The 22,330-nt window shown below is 43.6% G+C and overlaps 1 protein-coding gene and 2 long non-coding RNA genes across 4 annotated transcripts; 1 reads left to right on the forward strand and 2 right to left on the reverse strand.

Moving 5' to 3' along the window:
• Positions 1-546: 546 nt before the first annotated feature.
• LOC123092539 (uncharacterized) lies at positions 547-4,934 on the reverse strand. Of its 2 annotated transcripts, none has more exons than XR_006444720.1 (3): positions 4,685-4,934; positions 3,705-4,605; positions 547-3,194 (listed from the first exon to the last, which is right to left on the reverse strand). It is a non-coding gene; the product is annotated as an uncharacterized lncRNA (long non-coding RNA). The 2 variants fall into 2 exon arrangements; XR_006444721.1 differs by having other exon boundaries at positions 547-789; positions 890-4,605.
• Positions 4,935-6,703: 1,769 nt separating this feature from the next.
• On the forward strand, positions 6,704-8,152 carry LOC123094940 (vegetative cell wall protein gp1-like). Its single transcript, XM_044516799.1, has 2 exons — positions 6,704-7,316; positions 7,408-8,152. The coding sequence occupies exons 1-2, from the start codon at positions 7,059-7,061 to the stop codon at positions 7,807-7,809; spliced, it is 660 nt and encodes a 219-aa protein (XP_044372734.1). The 5' UTR covers positions 6,704-7,058; the 3' UTR covers positions 7,810-8,152.
• A 3,879-nt stretch (positions 8,153-12,031) lies between these two features.
• LOC123094941 (uncharacterized) lies at positions 12,032-13,562 on the reverse strand. Its single transcript, XR_006446050.1, has 2 exons — positions 12,651-13,562; positions 12,032-12,287 (listed from the first exon to the last, which is right to left on the reverse strand). It is a non-coding gene; the product is annotated as an uncharacterized lncRNA (long non-coding RNA).
• Positions 13,563-22,330: the final 8,768 nt, after the last annotated feature.

The raw sequence follows: 22,330 nt of genomic DNA on the forward strand, positions 1-22,330 counted from the left end.
CGAGTGGAGGTCCTCGCTGGGGAAGGGTTGGGGCGGTGGGATCTAGATCGAGATGAAGACGAGAGAGAGAGAGGGACGGGTGATGGAGGACTGAACGAGGAAGAGAGAAACGGGATGGAAATAGCCCAGCCCACAACCTTAGAATGCAAACCATCAAAAAAAAATGCACGAACCTTACCTGTGCATGGAACCGATCGCACATTGAGAACCTTTTGTGGGCTGGGACTCTTTGCTCGGCCGGAGCACTGACACAGTGCAGGCACGCCAGGCTATGGGCTGGGCCTAATGCCTATGCACGTCAGGAAGTGGTCCAGATTCAGCTAAAAGAGGAAATAAACTTCACACAGCCAAAATGATGAAAATGTTTAGAGGGAAAGGAAGTGGACCAGATCCCAACACGAGCATGTGGCTCAGATTGCCACCTCTAGAGAGAAACACAATAGCTTTGCTTTTCCCTATATATATATATATATATATATATATATATATATATATATATATATATATATATATATATATATATATATATTATTGTAAGTTCTCTGGTAATGCGGTGGGTTTAATCAAGCGAAGTACCAAGCAAATAAACTTTACAAATAATATAAATGGTTAAGATGATTTCATATACAAATTATAAAGCCAAAAAGCAGTAGAAGTTAACACAATAGCTGGTAAGAGCCTGTAGGAGCAGCCTCGCCCTCATAGATGGAGACCTTACGCCACCAAGAACACAGACATCACATGTGCCTATGGGAGCAGCCTCATCGTCACAGTACTAAGCCCCAGTTCCTGGATGGATACGTGACAAAACCAAGGCAATGTTAGTACTATATTTAACCAAACAGAATATAACATTACAACGGCAAGATGAGAAAAGTCTAAGAACTACTCTGTAACTCTTTTGCATCCTCCTCTCATCACTGTACTCATGATCCTTTCCGATGCACCAGGAATTTGAAGCGTCCGCTGCACCAGCAGTGCATGGTTGAAATAAGTTGAACACCAAACATCTACGGAGATTTTGACCGAAGCCTATCCAGCCAGGGCTGCGCAGGGTTCATGGGCGGGGCAACATATTTCCCAGGTTACAGCTTCTTTGGATCACAGGATCTGCAAAACAAAGGAATAGGAAAAATGGAGGATTTGATTGCCATGCCATAGCCAATCCTATGGAATTTTTCCAGAGATCGGACCTCATGTGTAAATTCCTCTGGAATCAGCACCTTGGAGTCCCAATCCTAAGGAATTTTAATGACCCAATCCTGTGATCCAAATGCGTTTCATAGGAAACAATCCTGAGGATTGATATCCCGTGAAAATCCTATAAAAATCCTCCAATCCAAAGAAGGCCTTAGTCGGCGATAGGTCAGCCAAGCAGCATGGGACCCAGCTCCAGGGCGGCGCACAGGAGGCTGGGCCGCTGGGGGCGAGGCGGTGGAAACAGATAGGCATCGATGTGTCCAGGCATGGACCGGGAGCACGGCAGCGGCAACACGACAATCAGCACAAGGAAGATGACACCGTGCGGACGTTCGGCTGCATGAGAGTCCTTGTGTAGGCGTGATTGCACTGTCGTGGCATGGAACTTCCAAAGAGATGGGAATATGGGATTCGAGGCAGAGCGGTCTCGTCGTGGAGATAGCCACCGGCGGCGTCGCTTAGTCAACGTAGAGGGCGACTTGGAGGCCTCCAGAAACCACCGTTGAGGGACTGATCTGGGCGGCAACCCTAATCACAGGGCCTCGCTGATCTCGGCCTCGTCCGTTCGTCCCACCTAGCTAGTGCGCTCCTTCACCAGCGCAGCACGCTGCTCGCCGCTGCTGGCCTTGATGGTCCTCTTTCCACTCCGACCGCAACCGGATCCTCCCGACCTGAGCTGCATCATGCTTCATGCCGCTATCGTCCTCGGCAACAACCATGCAGGCTCCGTTCGCGGGCTTCAGCCTCGGCGCCGGGCCGCGCGGTTCAGGGTGCCCGCCATGCAGACCGCGTCTACCCCAACGCCCGGTCCGCAGGTGCAAGCAATCGCGGGTGGCTTCTGGCCCTTCTTCCAGCTCTGGCTGCTGCTCGCCGTCCCAGCGCTCGACTCCACCAACACCCGAACAAAAAAGGAAATATAATTGGGGACGATGCGTGTGGGTATGTAGGGGAAGGAATCGTGAGGCGTCCGGATTGACTTGGCGGTTTGGACTCTGGCTAGTTACCTGTGGGCTTCTATTGGGCTTTTCTCTTTCAGTACCAGTTTCGCGTGCGTGTACGGTTTGGTTTGTGTGCTTGTAGAGAGGGTTGTACCCTATTTTTCTTCAGCCGTTTGTTTATTTTTCTATAGATTAGTACCACCTCGCTTATATGTTTTAAATTCAAACTGAAAGCGTAAAATCACGGAAAAAAGCGTATTGTGACGGTGAACCCGACAAAGTCAATCCGTGTTTTATTATTACTAGCACAAATGCCCGTGCGTTGCACCGGGCTGAAAAATGGGATAACCTGCTTCATGTGCCATTGTGCATCATTTTTATATCTATTTTTAATAAATGTTGATAATATGGTTAAACGTAGGAATTTTCTTATTTTTAATAAAAGTTAACATTTTAGCAAAAGAGCCCGTGAGTTGCAACGGTATGAAATAAGTTCCAGGGTTTGCGTGATATTCGAGAGTTTAACTATCATGGTGAAATACTGAGCTCTATCTCTCAATATGTTAGATTCTTCCTCGCACTTTCAGTATTAAAAAACTAAAGCAGAATATGAAAGCTAGCGAATCTCAGTTCCTAACACAAACATCCAGCGGTATGCAAAAAAAAACAAACAGAAGTAATATGACATAACCAACAGTGCGCAAAGAGATATACTACAGATATGATGTTCGTCAGTCAAGTAGGAATAGTACTTGCCTGAATATAAGAGGATTCTCATTGTGGTCGTTTCCTCCTGTGACCAACTGATGGGCTATCTCATCTGTATCATCCCAAACAAGAGGAACTGAGGAAGAAACTTCTTGTTGATGTTGTTCAATCCATCAAAAAAGAACCGATGTTGTTCAACCTTTACGGTTGTAACTTGTAAGTTCATATATGATCAAAACTAAAATGCAGCCCCAGCCCATGGGGCACCTGGAGTGCAGGGGAAGTGGCGGACGCGGGAGCTGTAATCTGTCAGGTGATTATAAGCGTTTTCCATGTCTTGTTGGTTTCCTGCTCCATCAGAAATACGGTTACAATTACTGCAGAAATGAGGAAAAGGCAGAAGCATGTAGTCGATACACATTAACACATGCAAGTGTAGCATGTGAAATACCACTACAGCTTACCTCGCCGGACTGAACTATGATCTAGAGACCTTGACAGAAGTGCTCGGATTCTAATTAAGATCTCCAGCTATTGACTAATTCAATCGATTCAAGTTGTGTGTATTGTACAAATTGCAGCTAATATGTGAGCAAAGGTTGTCACCAATCAAAGTCCGTGTCCTTATGTAAACAGATCCTTGTAAATGTGTGAACAAACTGATGAGAGGTAAAAAGGAACGGTGTCTTAAAAAATTGGAAACCAAGTTCTTAGCCCCATTCCCCTTTATCTGGTTTTTACCTTGCTTCTGCTAATAAAAAGATTGTTTTCACGTAAACAATTCAAATGCACACTCTGATCTTTTCCTAAACCATCTCGTAATGGCAAAAGAATTGCATTCAGAGAAATCGCATTTACCTCAGCACAGCACCCTGCTCAAATAGTCATCTCCATCAATGTAGACCAACCATCGTGCAAGGCACCTATAATTTACTTTTTTTTTTTTGAAACGTCACCGGGGGGGCAGAGAAAGACTGCCCACCTGATAATTTACTTTGTTATCATCACAACATGGAAAATCTGACCTGCAAAGAACATTATACTTGCATAATCTAATCACCATAAGTAGAACAATATTCTTCCGCGATCTCAGCATAAATTCAATTGCACATAATCAGAACCGACGCATCACAGGATAGATCAAACAATTCCATGGTAAAGTTATTTGGAGCGAGTGTTTTTTCAGCGGAATACGTGTTTCATTTGGATTGGAATTTTGAGATGCCTGCACGTTGTACTATTTTCTGATGTATTATATCATATTCTTAGAAGCTAAATGCAGTTTGAATATAAGACAAACACCATGAAGCTACCTATCATTGTGCTTTGCTTTCTCTACCTGCAGCTTTGTTTTCACCTCGGATCCGTAAGGAGTGGAGACAGATAATTGTAGAGGAAAAAGATTTTCAGACACACTTGGCTTATCACCACACAATCCATCGAAGTATTAGCACAAAATGTGGAACTACAAATCACCATCTCCACTCCACAAGTAGTTCAAAATCTCTCGGGACTTTAAACCTGACACAACATATGCTAATATACCAATACATGTATCAGTTGTAATTTTAGCTAGCTAGGAGCAGAGGTAATTAGGAAGCAAAGCTTGTTATTGTTGTACCTGGAACTAAGGCCAGATGAGAACCACCACAGCAGATATTCCACATCCATTGCTCCCCACGCTGATGGTGGCCGTCTTGTCCACTGACATCGCGCGTGAGACGTCGCTCCAATGTGTCCGAGAGGAGGGGCGGCTTGCCTGTCTCCGCACACAGGTGTCAGCAGGTGCTCTCCACGAGAAACTATAGGCTGTAGTGGATCTCAGGAAGAGATGAGACCTCAGGGTGGGACGAGCCGGAGAGTTCGGGGCGGCGGCGAGATCCGGACTTCCATGGAGGTGGAGAGCACCGGGGAGCCGGCGGCCAGGACACCGTTTTGGGCCGGCGGCGGGGATCTACGCTGGACGCAGCAAGGCGAAGGAGAAGAGGGTTGCGGATGGCCGGAGTCGGAGAGGAAGAGCGGCCGCGGCGGAGTATGTGCGCATCGAGGAGAGCCCTCCCGTGCGTTTTCTGTCTGTCCAGATGCGTTTTTTCCTGTGCATCAGGGTCAATAGCAAGTACCATAGGGGGCTCCCTGCAAAAGCAAAACGTTTTCCTGTTTGTAATATCTAATATGTAATACTTAAAAACGTACCGCGGGTTGAATACCCAAAACATCAAAGACCTTTGTGTAAAAAGTCCGCGACGGTGAACCCGAAGACCCAATCCGTGCTTTATTATTACTAGCAAAAGGGCCCGTGCGTTGCAACGGGAGAAAAAAATTCATAATTTCAAATGGTCATGATCACATTTCGTTGCATCACCGAGATACAATATCTCTCTCAATTTCTCGAAATCATGAACATTTTGAAATTATGAACAATTTGTTAAACTCATGCACATATTTGAAATCGCAAACAACATACTATTACAAATCTCTGAACATTTTCTACAATCAAGAACATTTTTTCAATTTATGAATATTTTTTGCTATTTACAAACATTTTTTAAAAATTGTGAACATTTTTAAGCAATTTTCTTGAACTGGCAAACATTCTATAATCGATGAAAATATTTAGAAATTGGGTGGAATAGTTATTGAATTTGACGAACTTTTTTTGATTTAGCGAACATTTTTGGAAATGCCCGTGCCTTGCAACGGAAAAAAACTATCAAGTTATACATGTGTGGTAGATATAAAAAAGTATGAATCAAATTCACAAAGTATATACAAATCATGTCATGATGCGATAAGACACTTTTAAAATGTAATTTCAAAAACGAACAATATGATGCTCATCAAGACTTGATTTTTTAAGGCGTCACAACAAAATATTTTGTGGCTGAGCAAACTGCATTGACGGACCCTGCCTGAGCTATACTGATAAATAAAGTGTCTCGTCTGGACTTAGCGTAGCGGTGTTTACCATAACCACTATTGTGATATGAAAATAAGCATAACTGTGTATGGAAGCAAAATAGACATTTAGTCATTTTAATATAGCTTACAAAAACAAACCCTTAGAAAGTTATGTCAATTTTGTTGGGTTCAGCGTTGTACAAAACACGGAAACCCTTTTTTACCCAACGCGAAGGACTAAATAAAATCATAAAACGAGCTATATAGATCTCCTAATAAAACCTTTATGGAACCTACAATTAGTTTTGTTCATTATTTACGGATGTGTTTTAATTTTTGTGAACATTTTCTAAAAGCTGATGGACATGATTTTTAAATTCCTGAATATGCTTTGAATATTGGCTCATTTAAAAAAATCATGAACATTTTTTATTTCATGAAATCATTAGAAATCGTGATTTGTTTATAATTTGTGAGCAATTTTTTAAGTCATGAACATTTTTTGATTTTTAGAATATTTTTTAAATTCACAAACAGTTTACCATTTTCCTACTTTTTTTCAGAACTCGCAATTGTTTGATATTTTGGAAATCCGAAATTAATTTTGAGATAAAAAACCAAAACAGAAATAAAAAAGTAAAAAGAAACAAAAAATAGGGGGCGCCATCAATCCGAAATTTATTTTTAGGGAAAAAACAAAATAGAAATAAAAAAAAGATATAGAAAACAGGGGGCGCCACGACCCGCACATGGGCTGGCCCATTACTGCGCTTGGTAAAAAGAAAGAGAAAAAGCATGAGAACCAGGGATCGAACCCTGGTCTCCTGTGTGGAGCATCGTTGCCTCAGCCATCGCGCTGCTCATGCAATTGGTGCTATAGCACACATGCCCGTGTGTTGCAACGAGATATACGCATTTAAGTGATTTAACATGCATCATCGGTAATGCTACACTCTCAAACAAACTCCTTTTGTCCCTATAATATTTGTAAAATAGAGAAAAGAAAACAGTTTCCACATTAGAAGATAACACTGCCCCTAGCAATCCAAGCGTTCATGACATTCTCGGACAGCAAGCAGGAAGCAAAATCTGCAGCAAGCAATACATGGAGCAAACAAGAACTTTTTGGAATTCAGACACTTGCATCTTTAAAATGGTGTACTACTCCTGGAGCAAGCAACAAGCAGCAAAGCAATACATGGAACAGAGAATGGCGATGGCAATAGCGTGGACGAGGGAGAAGAGGCTGCGGAGCGTTGCTCTCACTCTCACGCGGCTCTCACTCACTCTGTCCCACTGCAACAAGGAGCCGCCATGGCCATCAACGCCAACTGCCGCCGCGTGCAGGCCTCGCTCCGATCCAGCCGCCCAAGACCTCTCCGCCCCAGTTCCATCCCATCCTCGCCTGCCGGAGCCCCGCGTCCCAGCCGCCGTCACCCGAGCTTGGCCATGGCGCCGCCAACCGGAGCTTCGCCCGCCTCCGGCCATTCCTCGGCCGGCTCCTGCAGCCCCGCGCCCGTCCCGGCCTCCTCCACGCCAAGCAGCAGCTCGTCGGAGCACGAGCTCCACCGGGTCCGCCTCCCTCTGTCGTCCCTCTTCTTCTTCTATCTCTTTTACTCCCTCTCTGCCTCTTCTCTGAAATTTCCCCACCTTGACCTTGCAGCTCCCGCCGCCGCCCTGCTCCGTTCATCGCCTTCTCCGCCAGATCCGGCGAGGCCCTGCGTTCCCAGCCTCGTCCCCGCCACCAGGTCGCCGCGCCGCACCACCGGAGACCAGCAGCGCCGTCGCACTCCGTGTCCTATCCCTGCTCGTGTACGTGCGCAGGAGACGCGCCAGGTCGCCTCGATTCAGGCCTCCTCCTCGCCCGTGGGCCACCAGCACCGAGCCGGCTTTCTGGCGAGACCCCAGTCCTGCCTCAGCCACTACGCCTGAAGCCGCCCCGCCGCAGCGCGCCTCCTCGCGTGCCTCGCCCCAACTGAGCACGCCGGCCGCCTTGTCCTCCTCCGCCGCGACGCCTCGGCCCGCGAAGGCGCCTCGCCAAGCAGCGGGAGGAGTTGCGTGCTAGGCTCACCTGGCGCAAGCGCGCCCGCGAGCTCACCCCCGTGCCGGCCAAGGCCGCCTTCGGCGACTCCACAACTCCCTGTCTGTCGCGCCCTCGAACGCCCGCCACAAGGCCGCTCCCCATTCCTGGCCTCGGGCGGCGTGGACGCCGGCAGCAAGCGGAGGCGCGTGCCAGGCGGTGGAGGACGGCTCGCGGGCGTCAGCGGCAAGCGGCGTGCCCGGCGGTGGAGTACGGCAATGGATAAACGGCGGCGGAGAACGCAATGGACGCAGGGGGCTTTTTGCAAAATCCAACCGTTTTCTGCAGTAACACATTAAAATAGGACTGCGGGTTAATTTTTTATAAACTGAGGGGCTTTTATGCAAAATCGCTAGCGCTTTATTAGTAGGGAAAGATATAAGGAGAGATTATATATATATATATATATATATATATATGACTCCTCTTTTGTACTCCCACGAGTACATACTCCCACCCCAATGGATAAGTTTTTGCATGTGAGATGGGTATATTCGATAACAACAGCCGTGCTAATCAGCAGAAAGAAACTAATTGATAATTAATTTGTTTGCATGCGTTACCTACTCCCTAGAATTAGGAGTGCGTCACCCAATGTTCAACTACTAGGCCATTTTTTTATGCATGGAGTATATGGCTACTCACTAAAGGGCTATGCATACCCCTAATAAAAAACTTAAAGTAGTACGCATCTTCGGTAGGAAAAACTAGTATGCACCTTTGGAGTATATACTACTATGCTGAAATTTAGACTATGTCCTACTAACAGCCGAGTACATACTGTACAGCTTTTTATTTTAAATAAAAGTCAGGCTACTAACTAGCTACTTTTTAGAATATCATAGGAGCAGTATATACTTAAATGAAATAAAGAGTATATACCATATTTTGCATTTTTTAGGTTTATCTTTAAGGGGGTATGTATTACCTTTGCCGAGTGGGTACATACTGCCTATATTAAAAGGAGTATATACTACTTTGAGACACACTTTATTTAGATGACCAATATAACTGAATGGTTAATATATACCTTTTCGGCCAAAAATAATATATACCACAACGTGAGTGGTATGTTGAACTATCAAAAATTAACATGGATATAAAACATTCAAAAAGAACGAGCCAACACACACGTATTGCATATCTAGACAATAGCAACACATTAAGTTTGACTACACATGTTTCAGACGAAAATATACACAGTACAAAACTCTGGAGTAAAAATAGTGTGGCATTTTTTTTCCAGAGAAAAGTAATTCTCTTTGATCATCCATATGATCCAAACTTTAGCTGATGCTTCACCGATGATATTGTGGTAGCGTATTGATCAAACCATTTCTTATGGGTATATGCTGCAGTTTTAAAGGAGTGTATACAACTCTGCTTTCAATGGATACATACTGCATTTCTGAAGGAGTATATATACATCATTTTTTTCAGTGGGCACATACTGCATTTTTAAGAGGTATATACAACAATCTTTTCAATGGGTCCATACTGCATTTTCTAAGATGTATATACTGCATTTTTTTCAGTGAGTACTTTTTTTCCGGCTAAGTGAGTACTTTGGTCGGTGTGCATATTTGTGTTTCATTCATGGCAACCAAGCTCCATCTAGGTAAGGTCGCATGTAGCCATTCCAGAGAAAATTAGAAGAAGAAAATACATGTGTGAGGATGTGATATCCACAAGAAAATTAAGAAGCAGGTCGTTGCCGGATCGACTGGTTTTCCAAAAGTCGAAACAAACTAGTACTCCCTCCGTTCCAAAATAGATGACTCAACTTTGTACTAATTTTAGTACAAAGTTGGGTCATCTATTTTGGAACGGAGGGAGTATGTATGTACGCGGGTTATCAAGAAAACAATATGCATGTTTATCCCAAATAATCCGGAGTCGGTTTGAGAGTCCACTTATCCCTTCCGTGGGATTTATACCATAATTAATTAGTAGATGTTGCACGGGCTTGTTAGTTGCAAAAACAATGACACGTGGCCAGGGAGTATGTACTCCTAGGAGTACTAACCCATTTTCCTATATATATAGGGTCACGCTATTTGCCACCCTGGGTGAGGAATAGTTATTGTTCACCCCCCTCTATTTTAACATCAATGCATCGTAATTTTACGTTTCGTAAATTTTGTCTTATTTTAGACGTAAAAAGAGAACGTAAGAAAATATATAACTGCCGTAAAAAATATTTTATATTACGTAAATTACAAATGTAAAAACATAGTGTAAAATGTACATAAATGTATTTTTTCTGGTATTCTGCCTTTTTTATGCCAAATTTTACACAATGAATCAATATGACTGTAACTATTTATATTTGAAACATAATTTATTTATGAAATGATCGTAAGATTAGCTCGGGTGAAGAATAATCATTCCTCACCCTGGGTGACGAATATATATATATATATATATATATCACCCTGGGTGACGAATATATATATATATATATATATATATATATATATATATATATATATATATATATATATATATATATTCGTCACCCAGGGTGAGGAATGATTATTCTTCACCCTCTCTCTATTTTGACACCAATGCACTATATTTTTACGTTCGTAAATTTTGTCTTATTTCATACATAAAAAGAGAATGTAAGAAAATATGTACTCGCCGTAAAAAATATTTTATATTACGTAAAATTACGAATGTAAAAACATAATGTAAAACATACATAAAATGTAATTTTTCTAGTCTTATAACCTATTTTTTTGTTTTTTTATACCAAATTTTACATATTGAATTAATATGCATGTAACTATTTATATTCTAAATGTAATTTATTTAGGAAGCAATCGTAAGATCTTATTGTGCACCCTGAGTGATAAATAATAACACTATATATATATAAGGAGAGACTAGCAAAAGAGCCCGTGCGTTGCAACGGGTACAAAATCAATTTACCTCTCAAACAACTTTGCAAATAAAAAAAACAATAACAATGGCACGCCGAGCAGCACACAGGAGGAATAAGGCCAGGCAGGATCGGGGCAGGAAGATTCAAGTGGTGGAAAAATTACGACGGGGATCAAAGCGTTTTTTTTTCTATTTACCGATGGTATGGTGGGTAAATTTTTTTTTTGGAACGCAGTTTCAAGTACTAAAAATTAATAAAAGAAGAAGCACTCCCTCATTTAATAATAGAGAAGAATATTACTGGAAACAATTACCTGACATGTCTATCTACATTTGTTTGCCATAAACTAGGAATTTGCCCGTGCGTTGCTACGGGATATAAATATTTTTGTACATTAGCCCACAATTTACCTGTCCATATTACATGATTGTGTAAATAAATGTAAATCCAGTCCGTGTTTTTATATTGTAATCATTTATTGACTTACCAAACAAAATATGGTTTATTTGATAGTTAACATGATTTTCAAGGAATGATCATTAGGAGAATAGTTAACTCCCCGTGCTTTCAACAGGGACACAAAAATTGACTGACAATAGATGTATGCCTTTAGCATTTACATGCATATATACATAATCATTTTTAACGAAATGTAGTCGATTTGTTTTTGCCATTAAGTTGAACACTCGCCCTATTCCACAAGCCCATATCTTCATCTCCCCAAACAATGTTCGCCAACTTCGTTTATACCTCATCCGGCTCGCACCCACGCTTTGAATTTTAAGCACAAAATCACATAGTTGTTAACATGAGACAGATTCACACATGGAGCAATTACAAGATTTCGATAAGAAGAAAAATTATTTGTGAATTATAAGTAAACCTATCATTCCTCTCATATTTTCTTGCTCCCTTGAGATCCTCCGTCCTCTCAATGCCCATAGAACAAAAATTAAATAAAGTAATGAAACAATTGATCTAATTAAGAATTGTGTGTCAACATCATGACATGTGGTCTCCATTCATATAGTAGCAAACTGATCATGTCTGGTTCTCCTTTTTTTGTGGTAATCTCCAGTTCTCGTTCCCTAACATGCAATCCTCATGCCTCCTTAGACGCCATCTACTAACGCGACATATTTCTCTTTACCCTTCATTACCCTCCGCTTTCATTATTGACATTGTGCGTGAGCTCTCTATGTTTCGACATTTTTTTGATCATTTTGAAGTATTCTTTCATCTCTTTTGTTGACAATCAGTCAATTTAAAAGGAAAATTAAGTTAAGTGCCTCTCAAATCTATATAAAACATGAACTATGGTGAAACAAAATAATGAAATCTTATATTTTTTGAAAAAAACATAACCCTCCCTGTCCCACACCCAAATGAAAAAGAAGACTCTATAGAAGATATATATTTACTGCAAAATATCTGAACTTCAAGCCACGTCACAGAAAGCATAACACTCTTACACGCCAAAGCATATGATGTAATCACCTCCAAGCTACAATTTTACCTTTAGCCTAAGACATGCTTTCTGATCTCATGTAGCTGCAGACCAAAGCTCCAAGCATGACTAAAAATCAAGAGTAATATGATGAGTTAGGAATTAAGTAGGACAACTATTTAACAAAAAATGTCGATAACAGAAAAAGATGATGCCACACTACTGTCCCACATAATATGTAAAGTTTAGGTTGTGTATGTGTTTTTAGGTCGGCACACAACATTAGTTCAGCTTAATTGGACATATTAAAATCTTAAAATCAGCTTCATTTTGTCACCAATGAACTCTCGTTCTTAGTAGAGAATTTACATATAGAACTGACGTTGATATGATGTAGTAGAGGTAGAGAACTTGCATATTTATTGGGATCTACCAAAATCAAAACAAAAAGAAGAAGAAGATTTTCACTGCGGTGGTGTGTCTCCCAAGTACCTTGGAATTAAAGGCCAAACGAGGACCACCACATCTGTTGTTCCTGCCGCTGAGCGCGAGACTGTGGACGTCTCCTCCATTGATGCCGCATGTGAGGAGGGACGTCCGTGAGGAGGGGCAACGGCCTCCTAGTAGGGTGAATGAAGACGAGGAGGACCGTCACCACTGCCATGGATCTGGAACTGAAAGGAGATGAGGGCTCACATATGCCGCCACTGCTCCATTATAGTTCACCCACCGCAGCTGCCCTCGTTCGTCCGCCGCCACAAGTTCCGAAAAAAATGTTTTCTCTAGCTACTACAAAAAAAGAAAGGCCCATGGATTGGTGAATGAGGAGCAGGTCTTTTTGAGTTCGGATCAGGTTGGTGTACGTTTTTGGGAAGGCCCGATGGATTGCTTAGAAAAGGGAGATCTGTAACAACAAGGAAAGATGATTATATGCCTCAACTGTGATTGATTACTTCTCGACCACTTTATTCTGCTACCAAATACTTGTTACGAATGCAGTTGATACGCTCCTTTTTATTGATTCCTTCCTTTCCTTTCGAATGTGATTGGTTAGATGGATTGACTTTGATTGCCCACCGTGAATTGAGTCCTTCCCGTGTGACCTTTATTGCGTTACTAATTACGAAAGATTTTATTGATCTGATTTGGCACTCTAGATGAAAACCGGTTTAAATGAAAACCAGATGGATAGAAAAACCATATGGGTGGGGGTTAGAAAACGGTGGGAGGTGGGAACGTACGAGGGAGTTAAACGAAGGTGTCAGACGAAACGTAAGAGGGGAGAGGGAACCTTATGTTTCTTTTAGGTAGTAGAGATAATAGAAGTACATAACAAACTAAACTAACTAAAGGAAATTTACTCAGTTTTTTGATTGAGTTTTGCGTGGAATCCTTGCTAACCTAAAGAAGAAATAAAAAATAGAGTGAAATTAAGTGGACTGCTTTCATAGAAGGATCGGTGGAACCATTGCTAAGCTGAAGAAAAATAGAGAGACAATTTAAATGAAGGGGTTGGTTTTTAGAGGAGTTTTGATGGAATCGTTGATGTCCAGAAGTAAAAAAAAACTACATGAAAATCAAATTAAAAGAGACAAAGAACTGAAGTTACAGCAAGATGACATGCCACGGCTATTCCTTGAGAAGGCCACCGCGCCGGCGAGACGACGACCGTTGAGTAGATGGCCTGCAATTTCTCCAGCGTGATTCCCCCTAGCTTACAACAGCTTCTTTCCGCCACCACTCCAGCAAGACGTCGGCCGTCGTGTACATGACCTGCGGTTTCTGTGGCGTGCTTCCGCCTAGCATACACAACAACTTTTTTCCTCGTATTCCCCATGATGAACGGCAAGCACATGCCGTGCATTGTAACAGGAAAAAACTGATATGTGATAATATGCTAAAGCTTGTGAGGACAGAACATGAAAATGTCGCAAAAACAAAAGCCCATTCTTCTAGTGATCATACCTTTTGTATGTATCCAACATATCCGGGTCAAAGTTCTGAAAGTTTTTCTCAAACTTTTCAGTTATGACCTCAATAATGAGAGATGACAATTTTCACAACATATCTGAATCTCGGACAAAAACATCAAAATATGTGGCAACTTACAAAGTTACTTCTCCCAAGTAAGGATAGCAAGGTCCTGTAAATTTGCTTCCATGTTCACCCAAAACCAGGAGCTTTATGCTTTTCTAGATCTTCTTCAACAATCAGGGGGAGGCTTTTGCGCATGTAGTAGTCACTACAGCACCGAAGACCACAGTGACAACAACTTGTTGAAGGCTCGACTTAGTTGTGGAACTCTCCCCAGCCAAAAGCCAGATCTGGATTGATAAATATATATGTGCCCATGAATCCTATGGATGGAAAAAGATGGACATGACACATGACGAAGTAATTCTCAGTTCAAGTATTCAAGTACATATCAGGTATAAAAACGTCACTTATATTTAAAGAAACGACATGATGAAATATGCAGAATTGCAACAATGTTCTCACTTAACATCCCCAATGATGGTGCTGGTCGTGATGCCACCCTGCTGAGGAGCGAGTCAAGAAACCATGGCAGTATGGGTGGAGCTCGGTGGCCATATCGAATCGGCTTCAGCGAAGGTATGATAGCAAGAGGCAATTTGCGCGAGCTTGAGGCACCATGTGAGGGCTCCGGTGGCCTGTGGAGAGCAGCCTTGCCGCCGTCGCCGGCAACTGGTACAGAGCAGAATCGTTGTCGGACTCCGGCAGTAGAGGCCGGGCGTGGTGGCATCATCATGGTCCGGGCCTTGGGGCTCTATAGGCTGATGACCCGGGGCAGAACGGGTTGGCTTCATCACACTACCTCGCCGGTGCCTCCGTACCACATAATCATACGTCGCTTGCGCAGTCAGGGCATGATCTCAGGTTAATGAAGCTGGCCTGCCGGAGCTGGCGTGCCATGATGAGAGCGGCCTTTTCATGAAGCTGCACCAATCACTATAAGTCCATAATAACGCCGCACGGGAGTCGATATGGAGTGCTGCATGTAACCTCTCGAAAAAGCTGAGACGTGTCAACTGTGTTCGTGATTGAGGCTCCTAATCCACTTCTGCTTGCACATGTATGTGTCTTTGGCTCTACCACGTGATCTTTCCCGATCGACTTTAATCGGATCTAGGCCCCCCTTGGCTTTTCCTTGGCCTATTGCCCACTGCCGAAGAACACCAGGTAGCCGCTGCTGTGATTGCGAAGCAGGCCCGATCGAGCCTGGCTGGTCGATCCCGAGGGCCGGGGCCTATATCCAGGAAGAGCAGGAGCTCCGGCGAGCACGTGCTGTGCAAGACGGGCGGTGCTGGCGGCGGGTTCGATGTAGTTTAAGTCAGAGATAGTTACGTCGCAGGAAATAATTGGATTAAAGAAGAGGAAAGAGATCTTGTTGGATCAAAGAAGAGGAAGGATACTGGGTCTCCTGCCGCAGCCGATCGAGCTTCTGTGGGGGACATCGAGAGGAAGAAGGAGATCGATTGAGGAAAGAAGAGGAAGGAGACCCGGTCTCGGCAACGCATCGTGTTGTCTTAAGGAAAAAGAAGGCCCAGCCCAAGTTAGAACGTCGGCAGCCCAATATAAGGTCGGGTCTTCCCCTAGTCGAAAGAACTAGGGTTTCGCAGTCTTCCGGCGCCTTTTTCGCCGGAATCATATCTTCGGCGCTCCACGAGGGCGCGATCGAATCCTCTCGACTCGGGCTGACGCAGGGGGATCCCTGTGATCTTACCCAGCCGGGACGAGGGATAAGATAGCCTTGCGAGGAGTTTCGAGCAGGGCTAGGGTTTTTTCCAGATCGAAATCGTGGAGATGGCGGATGGAGTAGGATCGCAGAGGGAGAAGGGAAAAGAGACAGCAGAGGATCTGCTCGCTCGCCTTACTCTGCAGGAGGAGGAGGAAGATGATTTTGTGTGGGAAGAAGAACTCCCGGATCTGATGGAACCGGCGCAATGGCTGGCGATCGCCAGGGTACACACATCAAAAACCTTCAGCCCTAATGCACTCTATGGCGACATGCGGGCAGCCTGGAACCCGGCTAAGACAGTAGTTTGGAGGAAGATCAGGGAGAACCTCTTTACAACTCAATTTGGGTGCCTTGCAGATTGGAAGAAAGCTATGCTAGTGTTGGGGAACGTAGCAGAAATTCAAAATTTTCTTACGTGTCACCAAGATCTATCTATGGAGAGACCAGCAACGAGTAGAAAGAGAGTGCATCTACATACCCTTGTAGATCGCTAAGCGGAAGCGTTCAAGTGAACGGGATTGATGGAGTCGTACTCGTCGTGATTCAAATCACCGATGATCCTAGTGCCGAACGGACGGCACCTCCGCGTTCAACACACGTACAGCCCGGTGACGTCTCCCACGCCTTGATCCAGCAAGGAGAGAGGGAGAGGTTGAGGAAGACTCCATCCAACAGCAGCACAACGGCGTGGTGGTGATGGAGGAGCGTGGCAATCCAGCAGGGCTTCGCCAAGCACCATGGGAGAGGAGGAGTAGGAAGAGAGGTAGGGCTGTGCCAGAACTTCGTGTATAGCTCCCATGCGCCTCCCCACTATATATAGGGGTGGAGGGGCTGGTTTCTTTCCCTCCAAGTCCATTGGGGCGTTGGCCAAGGTGGGAGGAAAGAAATCTCATTATTTCCTTCCCCACCGATTGTTATCCCCCCTTTTTAGGGATCTTGATCTTATCCCTTCGGGATATGATCTTATTCCTTCTAAGGGGGGATCTTGGTGCGCCTTGACCAGGGGTGTGGGGCCTTTCCCCCACTACCCACGTCCATGTGGGTCCCCCATGCAGGTGGGCCCCACTCCGGAACCTTCTAGAACCTTCCCGGTACAATACCGAAAAATCCCGAACATTTTCCGGTGGCCAAAATAGGACTTCCCATATATAAATCTTTACCTCCGGACCATTCCGGAACTCCTCGTGATGTCCGGGATCTCATCCGGGACTCTGAACAACATTCGGTAACCACATACAAACTTCCTTTATAACCCTAGCGTCATCGAACCTTAAGTGTGTAGACCCTACGGGTTCGGGAGACATGTAGACATGACCGAGACGTTCTCCGGTCAATAACCAACAGCGGGATTTGGATACCCATGATGGCTCCCACATGTTCCACGATGATCTCATCGGATGAACCACGATGTCAAGGACTTAATCAATCCCGTATTCAATTCCCTTTGTCTATCGGTATGTTACTTGCCCGAGATTCGATCGTCGGTATCCAATACCTTGTTCAATCTCGTTACCGGCAAGTCACTTTACTCGTTCCGTAACACATCATCCCGTGATCAACTCCTTGGTCACATTGCGCATATGATGATGTCCTACCGAGTGGGCCTAGAGATACCTCTCCGTTTACACGGAGTGACAAATCCCAGTCTCGATCCGCATAAAACAATAGATACTTTCGGAGATACCTGTAGTGCACATTTATAGTCACCCAGTTACGTTGTGACGTTTGATACACCCAAAGCACTCCTACGGTATCCAGGAGTTACACGCTCTCATGGTCGAAGGAAGAGATACTTGACATTGGCAAAGCTCTAGCAAATGAACTACACGATCTTTTGTGCTAGTCTTAGGATTGGGTCTTGTCCATCACATCATTCTCCTAATGATGTGATCCCGTTATCAACGACATCCAATGTCCATAGCCAGGAAACCATGACTATCTGTTGATCACAACGAGCTAGTCAACTAGAGGCTCACTAGGGACATATTGTGGTCTATGTATTCACACGTGTATTACGAATTCCGGATAATACAGTTATAGCATGAATAAAAGACAATTATCATGAACAAGGAAATATAATAATAATACTTTTATTATTGCCTCTAGGGCATATTTCCAACAGTCTCCCACTTGCACTAGAGTCAATAATCTAGTTCACATCGCCATGTGATTAACACTCACAGGTCACATCGCCATGTGACTAATACCCAAGAGTTTACTAGAGTCAGTAGTCTAGTTCACATCACTATGTGATTAACACTCAATGAGTTTTATGTTTGATCATGTTGCTTGTGAGAGAGGTTTTAGTCAATGGGTCTGAACCTTTCAGATCCGTGTGTGCTTTACAAATCTCTATGTCATCTCCTAGATGCAGCTACCACGCTCTATTTGGAGCTATTCCAAACAACTGTTCTACTTGGAGCTATTTTAAATTATTGCTCCATTATATGTATCCGGTCTCTCTACTCAGAGCTATCCGGATAGGTGTCAAGCTTGCATCGTCGTAACCTTTACGACGAACTCTTTTACCACCTCCATAATCGAGAAAATTCCTTAGTCCACTAGTTACTAAGGATAACTTTGACCGCTGTCCTGTGAGCCATTCTTGGATCATTCTTGTACCCCTTGACTGATTCATGGCAAGGCACACTTCAGGTGCGGTACACAGCATAGCATACTGAAGAGCCTACGTCTTAAGCATAGGGGACGACCTTCGTCCTTTCTCTCTATTCTGCCATGGTCGAGCTTTAAGTCTTAACTTCGTACCTTACAACTCAGGCAAGAACTCCTTCTTTGACTGGTCCATCTTGAACACCTTCAAGATCATGTCAAGGTATGTGCTCATTTGAAAGTATTATTAAGCATTTTGATCTATCCTTATAGATCTTGATGCTCAATGTTCAAGTAGCTTAATCCAGGCTTTCCATTGAAAAACACTTTCAAAATAACCCTATATGCTTTCCAGAAATTCTACGTCATTTCTGATCAACAATATGTCAACAACATATACTCATCAGAAATTCTATAGTGCTCCCACTCACTTCTTTGGAAATACAAGTTTCTCATAAACTTTGTACAAACCCAAAATTTTTGATCATCATCAAAGCATACATTCCAACTCCGAGATGCTCACTCCAGTCCTTAGAAGGATTGCTGGAGCTTTGCATACTTATTAGCATCTTTCGGAATTGACAAAACCTTCCGGTTGTATCACATACAACCTTTCCTCATTAAAATCGTCGAGGAAACAATGTTTTGACATCCTATCTGCAAGATTTCATAAATAATGCAGTAATCGCTAATATAATTCCAACAGACTCTTAGCATCGCTATGAGTGAGAAAATCTCATCGTAGTCAACTCCTTGAACTTGTCGGAAAACATCTTAACGACAAGTCGAGCTTTCTTAATGCTGACATTTACCATCATTGTCCGTCTTCCTTTTGAAATCCATCTGTACTCATTAGCCTTACGACCATCGAGCCGTTCTGCCAAAGTCTACACTTTGTTTTCATACATGGATCCTCTCTCAGATTTTATGGCCTCAAGCCATTTATCGGAATCCGGGCCCACCATCGCTTCTCCATAGCTCGTAGGTTCATTGTTATCTAGCAACATGACCTTCAAGACAGGATTACGTACCACTCTGAAGTAGTACGCATCCTTGTCATCCTACGAGGTTTGGGGGTGACTTGATACGAAGTTTCATGATCAATATCATAAGCTTCCACTTCAATTGGTGTAGGTGCCACAGGAACAACTCCCTGTGCCCTGTCACACACTAGTTGAAGAGACCACTACTAGAAAAACCTCTACTAATGGCGCACCTATTATGGCCATTAATGGCGCATCTGTGGTGCGCCACTAACAGCACGCCATTAGTAATTTTTACTAATGGCGCACCAGTGGTGCGCCATTAGTATCTGGTATACTAATGGCGCACCACTGGTGCGCCATTAGTATAGGCCACGGTGCGCCATTAGTATGCCTCCCAGGGGCCAGGTGCTTTGGATACTAATGGCGCACCACAACTAGATGCGCCATTAGTAACCGCGGCATACTAATGGCGCACTTTCCTGTGATGCGCCATTAGTGATGGGTCATTTAGAATCTAGATCTGGATCGTGATTTTTTGCCCATTTTTTTGCTCGTTTTTTTTGCTTGTTTTTTGGCACGACAATATTCTCAAATTTTGTTCCTGTTGTTTTTGGATCTTGTTGCCATGGTCTTTTGTCGGAGAGGAGTTCGCCGGAGAGGAGGAGGAGGAGCTCACCGGAGAGGAGGGAGGAGGAGCTCACCGGAGAGGAGGGAGGAGGAGCTCACCGGAGAGGAGGGAGGAGGAGCTCACCGGAGAGGAAGGGATTTTTTGCCTCACCGGAGAGGAGGGAGGAGGGAGAGGAGGGAGGAGGAGCTCACCGGAGAGGAGGGAGAAGAAACCATGAGGGGAGGGGAGGGGAGGGGAGGGGAGGGGAGGGGAGGAGGGAGGAGGGAGGAGGGAGGAGGGAGGAGGAGGTCGCTGGAGAGGAGGAGGTCGCCGGAGAGGAGGGAGAAGAAACCATGAGGGGAGGGGAGGGGAGGGGAGGGGAGGGGAGGAGGGAGGAGGGAGGAGGTAGGAGGAGGTCGCCGCAGAGGAGGAGAGAAGGGAAGATGAAATGAAGAGAGGAGGAGAGGACCAGCCATATATACGGCATACTAATGGCGCACCGCGGGCAGGTGCGCCATTAGTAATTTTTTTTATTTTTTTTATTTATTTTGAATTTTGAAGGCGGGAAGATACTAATGGCGCACCACGGTCAGGTGCGCCATTAGTAATTTTTTTTATTTTTTTGATTCATTTTGAATTTTGAAGGCGGGAAGATACTAATGGCGCACCATGGTCAGGTGCGCCATTAGTAATTTTTTTTATTTTTTTGACTTATTCTGAAATTTGAAGGAGGGAAGATACTAATGGCGCACCATGGGCAAGTGCGCCATTAGTAAGTTTGAATTTTTTTGATTTTTTTGCCTCTCTAGATCTTAAAAGCCCCGTATCTTTTTTTCTGTTAGGTTTTTGAGGATTTTGGAAATGTTTAACGGGGTTCACTTTTCGAGTAGATGATTTTTCATATAAAAAACTTTTTCATCCGAGTTAGTATGCAAAAGTTATGCCCATTTTTACAAATTCTCGCGAGATTTTGCAAATGAAGTCAAAATTCATATTTGCAAATTTTCCCAACAACTAGGCCACATATCACATGGGAAACTTATTTTCTTTTATTTTTTTAACATTTTTATCATTTTGTTTTATTTTTTTTAAAACTGAAAAGGCGATCCACCGGGGGGGGGTGCATTCGGTGGAAGTGGTGGCCAAGGTTACTAATGGCGCACCGTGGCATGGTGCACCATTACTAGTTTAACTAGTAATGGCGCACCACACACACGGTGCGCCATTAGTATGTTTGGACACAGGCGCACTAGTTCAAAAAAAAATTTGGTACTAATGGCGCACCGTAGGCAGGGTGCGCCATTAGTAGTTTCAACACTAATGGCGCATCAGAAGGTGGTGCGCCATTAGTATATACTGGCGCACCACATGTCTGGTGCGCCATTAGTGCCATTTCCATCTATAGCCCTTTTCCTAGTAGTGGACGGTTCAATAACCTCATCAAGTCTCCACCATCCTCCCACTCAATTCTTTCGAGAGAAACTTTTCCTCGAGAAAGGACCCGATTCTAGAAACAATCCATATTGCTTTCGGATCTGAATTAGGAGGTATACCCAACTGTTTTGGGTTTCCTATGAAGATGCATTTTATCCGCTTTGGGTTCGAGCTTATCAACCTGAAACTTTTTCATATAAGCGTCGCGGCCCCAAACTTTTAAGAAACGACAACTTAGGTTTCTCTAAACCATAATTCATACGGTGTCATCTCATCGGAATTATGTGGTGCCCTATTTAAAGTGAATGTGGTTGTCTCTAATGCCTAACCCATGAACGATAGTGGTAATTCGATAAGAGACATCATGGTACGCACCATATCCAATAGGGTGCAACTATGATGTTCGGACACACCATCACATTATGGTGTTCCAGGCGGTATTAATTGCGAAACAATTTCCACAATGTCTTAATTGTGGGCCAAAACTCGTAACTCAGATATTCATCTCTATGATCATATCATAGACATTTTATCCTCTTGTCACAATGATCTGCTACTTCACTCTGAAATTACTTGAACCATTCAATAATTCAGACTTGTGTTTCATCAAGTAAATATACTCAACATTTACTCGAATCATCTGTGAAGTAAGAACATAATGATATTCACTGCATGCCTCAGCACTCATTCGACTGCACACATCAAAATGTGTTACTTCCAACAAGTTGCTATCTTGTTCCATCTTACTGAAAATGAGGCTTTTCAGTCATCTTGC

Source organism: Triticum aestivum, chromosome 4B, assembly GCF_018294505.1.
Source record: "Triticum aestivum cultivar Chinese Spring chromosome 4B, IWGSC CS RefSeq v2.1, whole genome shotgun sequence".
NCBI lineage: Eukaryota > Viridiplantae > Streptophyta > Magnoliopsida > Poales > Poaceae > Triticum > Triticum aestivum.